We start from the raw sequence: 16,220 nt of genomic DNA, 5'->3' as shown, positions 1-16,220 counted from the left end.
TGGAGGTATTCACCCACTAAATCTGTGAGGCACTGTCTCCAAGTTGACCAGCTAGAAAATGCAAAAAAATAAAATAAAATTCTATTCTACGTAAAAAGTCTTGAAACTAATGTGGGTAAATAATTAGTTGGATTGGAATGCATTGTATTCATAGATTTCATTTAACACATTTAAGAGCTACAGTGCTTACAGTCAGCCATCATTTAAGATCTTAGTTTTTTTCATCTATATCATTCATTACCCTGCTTTCACTTAACAGGCGGAACCCCATATTATTCATCTAATTAATGTCCTAGAAGAGACACCATCATTATGCTTAGTTCAAAGCCTTTCAAAGTGCCTTTATTAAGCAGAAGGATGCTTTAAGAAGAGTTCATCTTGGCAGGCCCTGCGGCCCATCCTCAGCCTTTGATTGCATGATCAAATCTACCTTACCTTCCAACCTCTCAGATTTTTCCTACCCACCTTCCTTTCCCCTTTCTATCACTCTTTTTCCCCAAACTTTTAAGTGTTACCAGGTCACCCCCAGGTCTGACTACCAAGGAGAGGTTTTTGGGCAAAGTGTGTCACAGGGCCTGTCCGCTTCTCATGTACTGCAATGTCTCCATCATTATGAATTAGGGGCAGGGTGGTGGTTCTTAATGACTCCTGGAGTCTTACCTGCTTTGTTTTTGATTGATCTCAGCTATCTGGGCAGCGTTGTTGTGACCAGGTCCTCTACACCGCAATAGGTAAGGGTTGGATCCATGTCTGAAAGGGGGGGGTTAGCAGGTGGGACTTTTTGATCACCTCGTCCTTTAAAGGGGAATACAAGGCTTTGAGTCTTTGTTTGATTTGTTCCTTCCGTCACTCAATACATGTAGTTTTTTTTCTGTTGTTTACTTTCTTCTTTTTGTCAAAGTGGCTATGCATTTTACGTTCTGCAGTCTTAAGTACATTATGCATTCTGACTGATATGCATAAGCCATCCGTTGTCTGAGAGATCAGGACAAAGAGGTCTCAGCAACAGGACTCACTTGCTTGACATGCTTGAGTTGATTTTTAATTGACACAATCTGTCCAATAAAAACTTTATCAAAGAAAAATGCACCCTAGGTAAAAACATCATCACAGGATGCTCATTCATACGTGTACCAGGTTCACTTTTTATGGAGTTTGAATCCAGATAAAGACTAAGCTATGTTATCATAAACATTCTTGGTAATATAATCATAGAGCAAGTGAATGGCTGGTATGTTCAGGATGTCCAACCTTATTCTTAAATGTGAATTTACTTCACACCTTTTGAGAAACGGTGTCTTGCAAAACTATACATAACCTTTAGCTTGAAGGAAGGAAAATGATATATATAGTGTTGATTTTTAAAAAACCTACCCTTAATTATAGAATGCATGTGTATTCAGCCCCCTGTTAGTCAATCCTTTGTAGAATCATATTTTTGCTCCAAGGCTTTGGAGTAAAGACTTTATCAGCTTAGATCTTTGTCTACCCTTCTTCATTAAGTAGCTCATGCTCATGCAGATTGAATAATAATTGTCCGTGAATTTTAAAATTCAAGTCTTGCCTGGGATTATCAAATAGATTAAGGTCTGAACTTTGACCTAAAACACAAGCTTTGATCTAAACTATCACACTGTAGCTCGGGATCTATGTTTAGAGTTGTCCTACTATAATCAGTTTTCTTTCATGATTGTCTAGTCGGCTACATCTATCTTTCCACCATCTCTGACTTCTTTGTTGCTGTTGAAGAAAAAACATTCCCATATAATGCTGCCACTACTGTGTTTTACGGTAGTAAAGGAAAGGAAAGGGTGTGTTCTGGGTGATGTGCATTGTATACACATATTTGCACATAGTCCAGAAAGTTCAGCGTTGGGTACAGCTGACCACAGCACCTTCTTCCATGTGTTTACTGTCTCTCACATGGCTTATAGCAAATGTCAAACAAGAATTATTGTGGTTATCTTTCTACAAAGACTTTCTTCTTGCTACTTCTACATAAAGGCCAGATGTGTGGCCATCATGACCACACAGAACAGAATCTCCTAAACAACTTGTGGATTCCCTTAACTCCTTCGGGGTTACCAAGGGCTTCTTGGCTGCTTTTCTGATTGATGATGTCCTTGCCTGGCCTGTCAGTTGAAATGGACAGCCAAGTCTTTGTATGTTTCAAGTTATGACATACTTTTTCCATTTTTAATATTCTTTTAGAACTCTGGTTTGAGCCTCTCCACATCTTCTTCTCCGACCTGCCTGCTGCTCCTTGGTCTTCATGATGCCGTTTGTTGACTAATGTTTTCGTAAACATATGAAGCCTGCATAGAACACCCAAATTTATACTGAGAATAATGATGTGACTTTTGAAGATAATTGGTTGCTCTGGATTTTATTGAACACTATTAGAATGAGGAGGATAATTAATACACTTATCACACTTTTAAAATTATTGCTTGTATTTTATGATTTTCTTTCCTCTTACTATCTTTTACTTTAATTGCTACTGTATGTACATGCCTAATAAAATACATTCAAGTTTATGGTGGTAATGTATGGAAGAGTTCAAGAGGTATGAATATTTTTGCAAGGCACTGCAGTTGTATGTTGTGGTTTATAGATATAGGTGGGGGGTTTAAGGCTTCACATTTATATGTAATTATAAAAAATAACATTGAGCCAATAGTTAAAATGTTACAGATACAGTATTTCCTTAGTGGTAATGTCTATGAATAGCCTCCTGTTTCCACAGCAACAACTCAGTTCCACCAAGTAAAAAGTCAACAAGCCACACCCTTGTTTTTTCTGTGCAGTGACTAGCTGCCTAGAAACCTGGGTTGTGAATTTGAGCGCTGACTTCAGACCTGACCTATGTGGCAAGGAAATAGGCTAATATGTTTTCCTAAACTTTCCCGTCAAAACACATTGCACTCGTAACCGCTGTGGTCTTGACATTGCTTTGCTACAAACTGCATGGTCAGCACCCAGCAAAAAAATAAATAAAACAAACCCCCCGCCCCCACAAGAACTGCATGTCAAGAACTATACGGGAGTTGAATGTGTACCTCATTTTGTCTTGTTTCCTTTAACCCATTAGTCTACCATTTACTTCACTGAACATTTTTTATCAGGATGGAATCAATCATTGTTTGACTGTGTCACGTTTATTTGCAGACACTGAGTAAATTGTTACCCAAGCCTTGCAGGTAGAGTTTGCCTGCCTGTTTGAGCTACCCCCAAATAAAACTGACTGTTTGTTGTGACTTAAGATTCTTTCAGATAGTAGTTCAGCAACAAACACATGAACTTTTCATATTTATTGAGCGAGTGAAATAAAAAATAAGATGAAATAAAAACAAACATGCCACCACAAACTGGTATTTGAAATCCTGTTGACTTTTGCTATCATAAAAGATGATTTGCCTTGAACCTTGCTTTGCTACAAAATGCATGCTGTTTTCAGACCATGTGGTTGGAGAATGAAAGGGGTACAGTCTGTGACTTGTTAGATTTTCTTCTGGGAACTCCAAGACAGCAGTGTCAGATTTTAGCTTTTGCAGGATTTCTCTTTTGTCTTTGGTAAAGACCACGAACCAGTACTCCCACAAGTGCTAGACATGTTCGTTTTAGTTGTGTATTTACCCCGAACACCTTGCGCTAAAGTCCGTTTCGTGACTCTGAATTGGTCTCTGAGCCACTTGGCATTCACATATGCATTCGAACTGCACCAGAGTTCACTTCAACCAAACTGATATCTGGGTTTGCAGGCGAACCAGAGTTCACTTTTTTGATCCGCCTCCAAGTTTGATCGCACATTTAGATTTCTAGGCAAGTGAACTAAAGTTTGATTAAAGTGGAATAAACAGGGCTAGTGTGAATGCTGAACCTTGTCATATCGCCGCATCACATTTTGCTATTTTTAAAATCTCGTTGGGCTTTCTTGCACAATGATAATAAAATAATTTTGATTCTTCTAATTCAGATTTGTTCTGCAGACCCATATCACCCTTATACAGTACATAGTGGTTGCAGTTTCTGACTTCTTCTCAAGATGGATAAGAGGGAGAGTTAATGTTGGTGAATTAACTTTAGCCCTTTGTTCTGTGCCAGTACCTCATTTTTAGTGCTAAGCAATGAGGAAACGAAAGGATGATTTGGAAGGGGCTTTAGATTAAGGTTCCTATAAAGACATAGTGGAACAGGAGGTGGAATTGCCTGCCATATAGACTTGAGCACATTAAAATGAACCTTCAAACTCAATCAAGGTCCTACATTCATCAAGGTTTTAAGGTGTTATTGAGCACTAGCCTTATCATTGTGAAGGCCAAACAACCTATACTAGTTTATCACATTCTTTATTCCAAAGATATTAAACGTAATCGTTAGTATCCAATAGATGATGGCACAGAATAGTTTCTGCACAAACTAAGGGGAAATTGCTGAATCAGCCTATTCACTGTCAATTGATTTCTTTTAAGTAGTACTAAATTGTTGATTCATCAGTTTTTGAGAAGGACAACAAGTGAGCAATTAAAGACATACAGGTCATCAATATGGGTCAGCAGTTTTCAGGTTTGAACCATTTTCATGACTCAGTGGAAAAGAAAATGGGTGTAGTACATATAAAAATTGTAGTAATAACAATAATAATGATTTATTTGCACAATACATCTAATTGGATTGCATTTTTCCTGCAGTCACACTAATTAAGTGGCATCAGAAAAGTCATCGTAAAACCCAATATGCTGTTCCATCCACCTGGTAATATAAGAACACTGAGCTCACCTCTGTTGGACAGCAGAGGTGTCAACATAACAGATCCCCCTACTGCCAAAAGACAAAAGGGACAGTATGATGTAAACTCAACTTTTTTAGCTTTACATCATCATATGATGTCATTCTCTCATCAAAAACATACATGGAGATTTGCCTTGATTCTTTCACGCACGTTTGAGAAATCCTTTAATCTCCTGTGGCAACCATTCAGCTGTGCAAAACGCCTGGTTGGACCGAACTCCACCATCGAGGCACAGCTCCTCCTCAGAGTCACAGTTTCCAAACTTCTGAGCTTCCCACTCACAGTGCAGCCCTCCTCTGTGATTCTCCCACTCAGCTCCTTCAGACTAGCCAGCAGCAATTAGGAAACACCTGGTGGAACTGTGCACCTGTTGAGCTCATTATGCGAGCTACTTCTCAGTGAAATGCTGGTAGAAATGCTCTTAAAGGGTAAATGGAGGAATGATGTTGTGATGACTTCTGAGGGCGGAGTTTCAGAATAAACAGAAGTTTTTAAAGAGACAGAGGCCCAATTTCAAGGTGTTAAATTGTGACGCCACATTTCTCTTAAGTCATATTTGTTGTATATGTATATATAGAGCATTTTTTATAACAACTGAAGGTAACATAGTTACTTGATTTTAAACAGAACTATATGCCTGGAAAATACATAATATTGCCCCTTTGATGTATAAAGCCTTTGTAATCATTTAATAAACTGTATTTGAAGGAGTATGTCTTCCGATATCAACAGCTGGTGAAACGACTCGTGTAACACTCTCTTACCTGCTTACAATTTCTGATCACAGATCACATGTGCAGGCAGGTGTTGAAAATAGGACTTCCATGTTAGACTGCTGGAATTCAGACATCTGGTTCCAGACATAATGATACAGTGGCGTTTGTAGTTTCTCTGCACTGTAGACCTCCGCAAAATGTACAATGTTTGACAAAGAGAGTCAAGCATTGTTGTAAAACCCTGGAGAACTTTCTCATTTCTCATTTTTAACATTAAAATTTTAATTTAATTTAATTTCCCTTTGGGATTAATACAATATTTTTAATGTAAATTGAACTTATGAGATACATATTCATGTTTACTGTTAAAACACTACATAAACATAGATGACCTAGGCATAGATTGTTGCATCTGTGTCACCTTTGGCTACGAGTCTCTTCAGCTGAATGTACGTCATGTAAGTGTATTTTCTTTCTTTTTTTTTTTTTTAACATTTTTCAACAGCAAAGCAGAAAGGGCGTTGCTTGTTTTTGGCAGTGATGAAGCACATTTCTAAATCTCAACTACTATGCTTAGGAAGTTTTTTTTATATATTATGTAGAAAATGCAGTAGATTCTTCCCAGGTCCCGAAAAGCTGTGAAGCAACAGAAGTCTAGATCAGCCTGCAGCCCCACTATAAACCGAGACATATTGCTGGTGGACACAGGGATGTAATACTCTGCGTAAAGCAACCGTGCATTAATTTTAATAGCCGTAAGTTTGGACTGCAGAACAGATTTCTCTGTGTCCTGACATAGATACTCACCTACTTGATTTTATTCTAAGGAACAAATACTTTGCAGAAGTCAGGCACTCAAGGGGTCAACGACACCCTAAAAATAGACTGAAGTGCCCAATGAAGTGCTTTTGAATGTATTCCCCTTTAAAGTCATGTTCCATGTGCAAACTGCCATGCATGCCATTGCTAAATATTGCTTCTCCGTTTCAAAAACAAAACAATTATATGGGAAAGAAAAAAAAAAAATCTTGTTACATTTGTTGTCCTGGTGCTTCGCTTTTCTTTGGCTTATTTTTCATTATGTGACTGTTCCTGAGTAGTCATTTTCCCCTCCCGCCATCTCTCCCCCTGTCAGCATGGTGAAGCCCATTGTAGACAGTATCCATGTCTATGAACACATATTGATGATGCTTTGTCGCTCAGCTGTGATTCTCCCCCTCTACTAACAGCATTTGGTTTCTCTCTGCAGCCACGGTGGGAAGATGGCCTCTTTGCAATGCTAATTGTTTTCTGTGTGTTTGTGGCAGAAATCTGTGGGCTGCCAAACTCTATGTGCCTCCATAAACAGGAGGGAGTTGGTGACAAGCTGCCAAATATACTCTAATAGTCTATGCAACTGTTGTTTTCAGAAAGCCGTTACGTCATTTGTACAGTAAATATCCAACTAAAAAAGTGTTTTTGTATTTAAAATGCCTCATTATTGAAAATCTTGTTGAACCATTTTGCTCTGAAACCAACAGTTCGAGACCTGTTTAAATGTCGTATGATGTATCCTCTATGAAACGTGACTCAGTGATCTAATCTGTACTGTAGGTGTTAAACTGGGGGGGTCTAATATTCAAGATGTAGGTTTTATCAGTATATATGTAAAATATGGATTCCATCGTTCACTGAAAATATTTTTTCAAGATGCATCGAATTCATGTAAATTCAAATTTTAACCAGACGTTTTATAATTAAGCTAAATGTATTTGTTTTATTCCAAATGACTTCGAACATTGTGATAGTGATAATAAAGCTCATATTCTGCTGGATGTCAGGGTAAAGTTTTTCAGGTTAATTAATGAGTTGTATCATTTTTAGTCCATGAAATAGTGCTGATTTTGGGGTGCGGGGGGGTTTGTGCTCTTCTCGATGCACAAACACAGTGTGCTGACCACGATCGGCCCAGAGTTACCCGAGTTTTCCCTTTCTCTCTTCCTTTCATTTAGAAAACGTCGAGGTGCGTCGAGAGCCCATTTGGGGTTTGAGAGGAGTGATGCACTGAGATACCAGCGTGTTAGAAAGGCCAAGAAGATGACGATGAACAACAACAACTCAAAGACCAGAAAGAAAGCAGGTATGGACAGTTTTCCACACCCAATAGGGGTAACTAAGGACGAACAAGAGCCTGGGTTACAAATACAAGACAACCTAGTAGAACCAAAGTCTAGCAACTAGACACAAGGTAGACCAGGTAAGAAAAGAGAATGAAGAAAATAACCTAAAATCTAATCAGACTGGAATTTAACCAAAACATTTAGTTACCCTCATAGATTGTACCAGAGCAACAGATTCCAACTGTGATTTAGCAAAAACAACTAAATCCAGTTACATTCTTGGTAGGAGCTCTGGCAGGATTGCGCTAATGCAGCAAGAAGCAAGGGAGAGGGACCTGTAAGGTGCACTTGTTCAAATTTTCAGGCTAAGTCCACAGTTTTCTTTGAACTCCTGACTGCAGCTTGAACTGTATCTTCAACAATGTTCAGGATGTTCTTCCGTTTTGATATTCAGCTGCTGAAACCGTTGACATCGTCGTCACTGAACCGGAACAGGTATCGCAATTTTTGTCATAGCGCCTGTTTAGAGTCGCATGACTCTACAGACACAAATGGATTTACAAGTGAGGAGATATATCTTCTAAAATGTACAGAGTATCATAGTCAAAACAGATGTTTCATGTTTTAATTACAGGTGAAAATTCTGAAAGTCTTGGTTGAAATATCTTCATAATTATGACAAGGTACAAATCTAAACGTTTGCATTAGGGGGAGAAGGTCTCAACATCACTCCTTTTGCAATCATCATAAGTGCAGCTGGCAATTTTCTTCCACCAGGTGTCTCCACCTCTCAGACCCAGCAGGCCTACACCTCTCAGGTACTCCAGCCCGAAGAAGCGCTCTACCTCTGCAAGAAGAAGAAACGGCCCATTCTTCATGATCCGTATGCTCGCTTTTCTGCTCTGCTGTACCGCCGTCCACCAAGGGAGGACCAGAAGGCCATTTTAGCAAGCATGGACAACATGGACCTAGACCATGCCACCTTCCTCTGAAAGGCCCCGGGGATGAGATCACAACCAGGGACAGGCTCCCATTACCATTCCATCAATACACTGCAGTAGCTGCGTTCCAGCTAGACAAGACAGCAAAGTCAGTGGAATGTCTATTTCCATTATCTACAAAATGGAGACAACAGTACATGTCAGAGTACAGATTTAGTGCAATCTGTAGGTTCACACTTGTTTTATTGAATTTGCATTTATCATTGGCTTGCTGTTGACAATAACCTAGAATACTCTAGGATATAAACTGAACAAAGACTTCTAAATTTAAACATTTTCTAGTTAAAAAAAAAAGAAAAATTATATTCTAGTACAAATCAGTTTGTCTCAGTTTACTTTAACTAAGAGTATATGGAAGAGAATCTAGAGTGATCTCCCAGATTGGAGTTGTAGCTGTAAGATAGTTCCTGTGGAAAAAAGTCTGGACAATTCGTTAAAAACTGTACTGCTAAGGACGCGCCGAGGCACAAACATGTTCTGCATCATTTTAAATCAGTTAGTACATCCTTCTGAAAGTAACTTTACTGATTTTGAGATTCCAATTGAACATTTACTCCAGTGCAAAAGTCAAAATTTTACAAACAAGTGGCGGGACTTTAGCTCTTAACACTGTTTTCCCCAAAGTTGTTCCAGAGTCCCCTTTATTCCTTTATCCATTGGAGAGTCTAAATGATTCATGCTAAGCTGAGCTGGGTCTGTTTCCCACTGACTCCAGTCTCCCTCCTTCTCTGTCCGTTTACAGGTCCTTCCAATCAATTCTCTGCCTCACATATAAGGATGTTCTTACTTCCTACCAACTTTACCTCAGAGCACACGAGACCACACAACCACAATCCAGCTCAGCTCTTTGACTTCTCCTGTCTAAATAAGAAACACTCTTTCTTCACTATTGCAATGCTGAAAATGTACCTTTCCTCTGTTTTTAAAGGGGCCATATATTTCCTGTTCAGCTAATCTACGTCAGAAAATGCCGAAGCTAACCAGAAGCTGACATTCTCAGCTTTTCTGCTCTGCTGTAAATAATCAGGACAAGAAATTACTTGTTTTACGGAATGTCAAAGAAACGGAAAAAAAAATACAAAAAACCTTTAACTTATTTCCTAGCTCTAAACTACACTCTTTATTTGTTATAATCCAGTCCACTGGGATGCATTCAAAAGGCAAATCAGTTGAGACATGGCATTTTCAACCATCACGATAGAAATCGTTACGTTTAGCAGGAAGTTGTATACATGCTCCGTTTACAAGAGCTTCTGCTTAAACAAGTGCAACTTTTGTCGGACAGCTGTTTGCACTGGAGCAAATTCTTATCAGTTCCATTACGTTTGATTTTTCCTTTTCTTGCGCCACTGAGGGCTCCAAATTCTGTTGAGAAACTCTTTGCCAAAAGTTTTATTTAAAATTTCAGTAGACAATGCAGGATAGGATTTTGTACCTTGGTATATCAGTGTAAACATAGAGAACACACTGTTTTCTCTGGCCTGAGAAATACCTTTTTGCCTGTTTTACTTACTAGCGTTTTTTTTAAATTGTGCTCCATTATTTATTTTTTTTAATTTTCTTCTTATGCGAGTCGATCTGTGTTCAGAGAAAAGCAGAACTCATTTAAGGTAAAACAAAGTGAGCCAACAGGTGTGTTTAGCTGCATTTTCCACTGGCATTAGCAGCGCTCGATTGCTTATCTCTATCTGCGTTTTGTTTAAGACTCCATGAGAATGAGGACACTCAAAAAGGACTTTCCATTTACAACAAGGTGCCATAACTGTATCAACTGCATCCTACTCTGCACATTCTGCTGCTACATGGCACTCTAAATCACAAACAGTGGACATGCGCAGCAACAATTAGCCCGACATTGTCTCTTTTTTTTCCAACGGTGCTCAGTTTCTTTGATTTGTGCAAGTACTTTAAAATCTCATGGGGATATTTGCTGTGAAAATGTCTCGTGTCGGATATGCATTTTATTAGATTTTTTTTTGTGTGATCTTAAGCTGCTGGTCCTACAAAGCCTTCAGACGTTTGTCATATCTTTATCGTTTTCATTTATTTGAACTGGTTAAGGTATTTCCACAGTACATGCAGACGGGCGTGCTAACCATGGGTTAATCGGGAAAATCTAAAAAAAAATGTGTAGTGAAAAAATAATACAAAAGTTCATTTAAATTTTCATCAAACTAACAATATAACTGTTAGTGCGAAGCCTCTGCAAAGCAGATGATCAAACAAGAAACACACGTGCAGGTCATGTCTAAATAAATTAGAATGTCCTGGTTTCACAAAGAGTGATATATTTCTATTAGTTGAAATAATTATGGCTTAAAGCAAATGAAAACCCAAATATATTGAATTTAACAAAAATGACAAAATGGTGTTGTTCTAAACCAGACTCTGGACCGGGGAGAATCTTCAAGAGCTGCTACACAGTTCTGTAAATCCCGGCAGAGGAAAATAAGCTGTGATTGTTAAAGATCGACAGCATGGAGCTGATTATATCCAGGAAGTGCAGCTGATGATCACAGAGCAGTGGCATACAACAGCTGTCACAAACTGGTTTTGTTGGGGACACTAAACAGTGGAAAGTCAGATCAGTACGTCCCCTCCAAAGATGGGTAGACCCCTGAAGTTCATTGGTGTATTGCTGAGAGCTGTAGAGAGCAGAATGCTTCCTCAATGTTTGATGTTATGGAATCAGGAGTCAGAGGCTGATGCACTGTATTGATGTAGAAATTCACACATTAGGAGATCCATCCAGTTACCCACTACATGTAATGCACAGTATATGAACAAACTTTTAAACGGGGCCAAATTTCTGCATTAAAAATGTCCATTCTGTTAATATTATGCAACACATCAATTCTGTTTTACTAAACTTTTGGTTTTCATTTGCTATAAGGCATAATGATCAAAATGAACAGACGTAAATGCTTACAATGTCTTGATTTAATGAATCGCTCTATTGCTCTTGTGTTTTGGGTTAAGATGGAAATGTGCCTGCACAGATGTTATCTAGTGTGGAAATCACTTAGAATTGTTTTAACAAATGTAAATCCTCAATCTTGCTACAACATTACTATTATTGTCAACAGAGATCAAGCAGCAACGGCTAATCGTTGGCAATATCCTTTTGCGTTCTGAGGTATTCTAAGGTCTAGCTCAAACACAACACTGTTTTCACATTCTGATGTGACGGTGATTGATCACAGGTGCTTCAGCAGTGGTGTCAAACAGGGGCTCTTCAATCAGCTATAGGTGCTACAAGAGAAGCTGACAGATCCTTCCAAAAAAAAAAAAGAGGACAAACCCCCATGTCTGGAACTGTAGTTTTCTAGTTCTGGAGGGGAAGTAAGAGGATGTTGGAAGTCTTGATTGGATTCAAAATCCCATCGGGAAGGAGCTCTCCCTCCAAAAATGTCTGGAAGGAGAGTTGAAACCAGTAAAACTGATGCTGCCGCCATAATAAAAAATAATGTATTGCTGTTAAAAGAAAAATAGGGTTTCTCAGAATCCCTTTTGTTTTGATTGAGTGTCACCATTGACTCCTTTTGGGAGAGCGGCGTTGTGAATCCGGTGGTGGGATTTGCAGACACTTTTGAAAACCTGCAGCAGTCAAAGCGGATACGTGAGTGATGCATATGAATTTCCTAACTGAGGTGTAGTTATATTTTACAGTATGACAGTTTAATTGTGGCATATTAGATAAAGTAAAACTGTCCTCAAAAATAATGAAAACCAGACTAGTTAAAATCTATACAAATTTCACATAGCCTGCATTAGCAGCAAACATATATGTATACACTGTTTGTACGTGTTTGATATTTACACAGCGAAGTTCTTTTAAAATCCTGTCTGAAGGGCAAGTTGCATCAGAACTTGTTTTTGGAGTAGTAGTTTTGAGGTTTTGTTTGTCCTGGATGGCAGGATTATGGATCCAATTATTTATCTCTTAATACCAAGTTAGATTTTAACTGAATAACGAAAGCTGGACATAAAGTGGCAGCTACAGTAACTGCAGTTACGATTCATCAAATTAAATAGCAAGGAGGGACGTTTTTCATTCTTCTTCCTATTAGAATGAAAACAAAGGAGATGAATCTGTCTCCGAGTGATTCTCTGTTGTTTTTGTATAATCACGAGAATCATATAAATGTGTAGAATTGCATCCGCATTGGGTGTCTCGTGACGTTGTCAGTTGGTTGACTTTAAAGCTGTAGTCTGTGTTCGTCCTGATGGAACAACACAGCTTAGGAGTGAAAGAAAATGACAAACCGAAATAATCCAACCGCTTTTCTGTAGTCTCAGCTGTAATGCTGCTAAAGAAGAAGCCGGAAGGGAGACAGTAAATGACATGAAATCTGACGATCGGCAGTGAAAACGTCTGCAGTTTAACCAATAAAGGTTTTAATATGATGTGAGAACAGTTGGTAGATTTGAGCTGGAGTACTAATTACTACTTAAAAGAGCCACACTTCAAAAAGCTATCCCTCTAGAAATCATGAAGACTAAATATTACTTTTGTATAAATTGAGAAAAATTAAGACATGAACACATGGGTATTATTAATTGATGCTATGGTTGTTTTCGCCACATGCCAAGTGAAATCAAAGGTTTAGAGACCGGCCTGTTCTAAACAAAAGGCTCTGTGTTCCCAAACGTCTTGACAGCCGCTGCGATTTAAAAAAAAAAAAGATGAATTAATGCGTGTTGAACATCTGCAGACCTTACAGTAAGGCCTAACCAGTTTGATCTGGCATATTGTCCTGAAGCGCAGCCGTCAAACATATTCAGACTGATCCCATCGGTCTTTGCAGGATGCAGACATTGGTGACCTTTGCCACTCATCGCTGTGGCAACAGAAATCTGAGTATTGATCAAAAATGTCCAAGCTCAATAGCATACCTAAATGCATTTTAGATTTATAATTCAGGCTAAAAAAAATTTATTTAATACTGTGTAAATATCTCAAAAGAGCTTACCATAATATATATATATATATATATATATATATATATATATATAATATATATTTTGTAGAGGAAAACATGATGCACATCAGAACTGAGAGTGAGAACTGAGTAGTGTACGGTCTACTTCAGTGACACAGTGTAACATGGTGTGATATCAGTGTCTTTACTGTATGTGAGTGCTTAAAAATGAAATACTAGAAATTAGCTTAGGAATTTAATATCAATTTATTATCCTAGAGAGAAGACCACACTTGCGTTGGAAGCTAGATTAAGAGGATGGTCCTTGTTTTCTAGAATGTAAAAGTCAATATCCTATTATTTTTGTACTCATACGTTGCTTTGTATTGTAGCAATGCAGAACTGTACACAGAGTAGAGAAATATGTTGTCCATCTAAGCTCCTGAGGTGTTCAGAAGAGAAGAAATTGGTGCACCGAACTGTACTGTATATCTTTTTGTCTACAAAGAGATCCTCATGAAAAAAATAGACGGTAAATTTGTTTTTATAGTGCGTGTGAATAGCAGATATATCTAATTATTTATGGGCAACATCTTACCATATTGATCATTGATTTTCCATAAAAAACTTAAGTTTGTTTTGCTTTTTTTTTTATATATATAAATATATATATTTCTTGGCATGAATTGTGATTTATTTTCCATTCTATTGGTGCTCTCCGCCTGTAGAAGCACTGAGATCCAAATGCATTTTGGGACAGCTCCACGTTTAACAAAGGTTTCCGATGTAATGTTTGTGTTTGCAGTGAAAGATGCAGCGCTTCTCGACGCCGACTTGAATTGATCCAAGTCTGTCGGTTTAGTTCCAGCCCAGGAGCATGTGCAAGTTAGCCAACGTTTATATCTGCGCCTTTTGCTCGAAAGTGGAGGTGGAGCACCGCAGCAGCTGCTAGATGCTACACCACGCTCTCAGTTCAGTGCTGTAAATTGCCAAGAAAAAAAAAAAAAGAGACAACCATCAACTTCATTATAACAACTGGTGCTATATATATATATATATATTTGTGTATATATATATATATATATTAAAAAAAAAAGCGAAAGTAAAAAAAAACAAAAAAACATCTGTGGTGCTTTATTATTTCTATGTTTTTGTCCTTGCTTCAGACAAAATGTAGCTACACAATCCTGTACTGTACTGTAGATTGCTGATTGGCCGATCGATCGACCCGCTGCGCTCACACGAGGCAGAGGTGTTAGGGTTTTTGACTTTTTTTTTTTTTTTTTTTTTTTTTATTTGGTGTTTTTTTTCCTCCTACTGTCCTTTCAGGGAATTCCAAGATCCAATTAGACAAACTTCTTGGAGGGGCAGATTTTTAAAGCAACTAACTTTGATAGATCGTTGATTTGAATTGACTTTTTATTTTTGGTCAGCGCTTCTACATCAGCCACATGGATGGGTGCAAATAGTATCTACACATTGTCTTTGGTGCTCAGCGTAACGTTCACATTCGACTTTTGATATTTTAACCATTAAAAATCCCTGAAGAGGCTTTCAAACATGTCAAAGGAGGTTTGAGTTTCCGTGCCGGCGTCGTCACCCGGCTCGTTCTGGGTCGCGTTGGAAAGTTCTCGCGAAACCAAACTTCTCCGAAGCCCACAGATAGATGAACCGCAAGTGGTGAAAACGGTGTTTTGATACCGGAGAAAAACATCAGTTCTCTGATTCAAATCTTTGTTGTTACTGCCTTGTTACAAAAAAAAAAACACAAAAAGATTAAATTTATCCAGAAAATGATTGTTTTTTTTATTTTTATGATTATAAAATGCAATACAAGAGGAAGAAGAACAAACTAAACTCATATCTTCTAATTGTTCTGTCTTCCTAAGATGAGTTGACTTGTATTTAAAACATAACTAACATTATTTTTTCATTATAGGCATAGACAACTCTGTACCTCAAAATATCTCTATGAAAATCTGAAGTCCTACATGTGTACCTTGTGCATTTATTTTATTTTATTTTTTCCACCATTACAAAGTCCATCCTCATGACGCTTTTTATATTGGTTTGCACAAACACTAATAGGAATGTATGGCTACTGTGATTCCTGCTCACCCTCCCACCCCTCCCTAAACAGCGAAAGCAACTGAATTCAGCAGTTTTTTGTATTTGAAACGTCTTGGTATGCTTGTTGTAGTTGTATATTCAGAATGGTGTATATTACATCGGTTTTTATTTAATAAAATGTTTAAATTTTCTAACAAGACTGTTGGATTTATTTCACTAGCTCAGATCACTGGACCTTTTATGCGGTCAGGACGCAATTCAGCTTACAGATTTTCTGACTGATTTCAGTCAGAATTTTCTTCCACAGCTGAACGACTGAGAATCACACACCTGCTGTGACACGTTCACCTGCTAGGATTCACAGACTGCGAGATTAATAAACCAACAAAGGCCAATTTAGCACATCATACTGGTGAGGACCATCTGGCTTTATGGGAGTGAATGAATAGGCCGACCAATAGGGGGTGGTAATATCACACATAAGAGTTTGAAACATTTATTTAAATTGAGTTTTGAAAAAACTTTCGGTGTTGACTTTACTTTAAACATAGCACTGTTTATACTTTAACTTTTTCTGATTCCAACAGTTTTAATTTATAAATCACAAACCCTAAATGACT

At 38.0% G+C, this 16,220-nt stretch overlaps 1 protein-coding gene across 3 annotated transcripts in view; it reads left to right on the top strand.

Annotated features, from left to right (window-relative positions):
• igsf9bb (immunoglobulin superfamily, member 9Bb) overlaps positions 1-15,797 on the top strand; it is a 99,190-nt gene extending 83,393 nt beyond the window's left edge. For 2 of the 3 annotated variants that reach the window (XM_032576649.1, XM_032576648.1), the window contains exons 19-20: positions 7,500-7,627; positions 8,385-15,797. In XM_032576649.1, coding sequence (XP_032432540.1) covers positions 7,500-7,627; positions 8,385-8,599 — 343 coding nt within the window. In that variant the 3' untranslated portion in view covers positions 8,600-15,797. Of the gene's footprint in view, positions 1-685; positions 732-7,499; positions 7,628-8,384 lie in introns of those variants that run through there. The other variant, XM_032576650.1, reaches the window with a different exon arrangement.
• The last annotated feature ends 423 nt before the right edge of the window (positions 15,798-16,220 follow it).

This window comes from Xiphophorus hellerii, chromosome 11, assembly GCF_003331165.1.
Source record: "Xiphophorus hellerii strain 12219 chromosome 11, Xiphophorus_hellerii-4.1, whole genome shotgun sequence".
Taxonomy (NCBI): domain Eukaryota; kingdom Metazoa; phylum Chordata; class Actinopteri; order Cyprinodontiformes; family Poeciliidae; genus Xiphophorus; species Xiphophorus hellerii.
The sequence above is the reverse complement of the archived record's forward strand: the minus strand, read 5'-3'. Positions and strand labels throughout refer to the sequence as shown.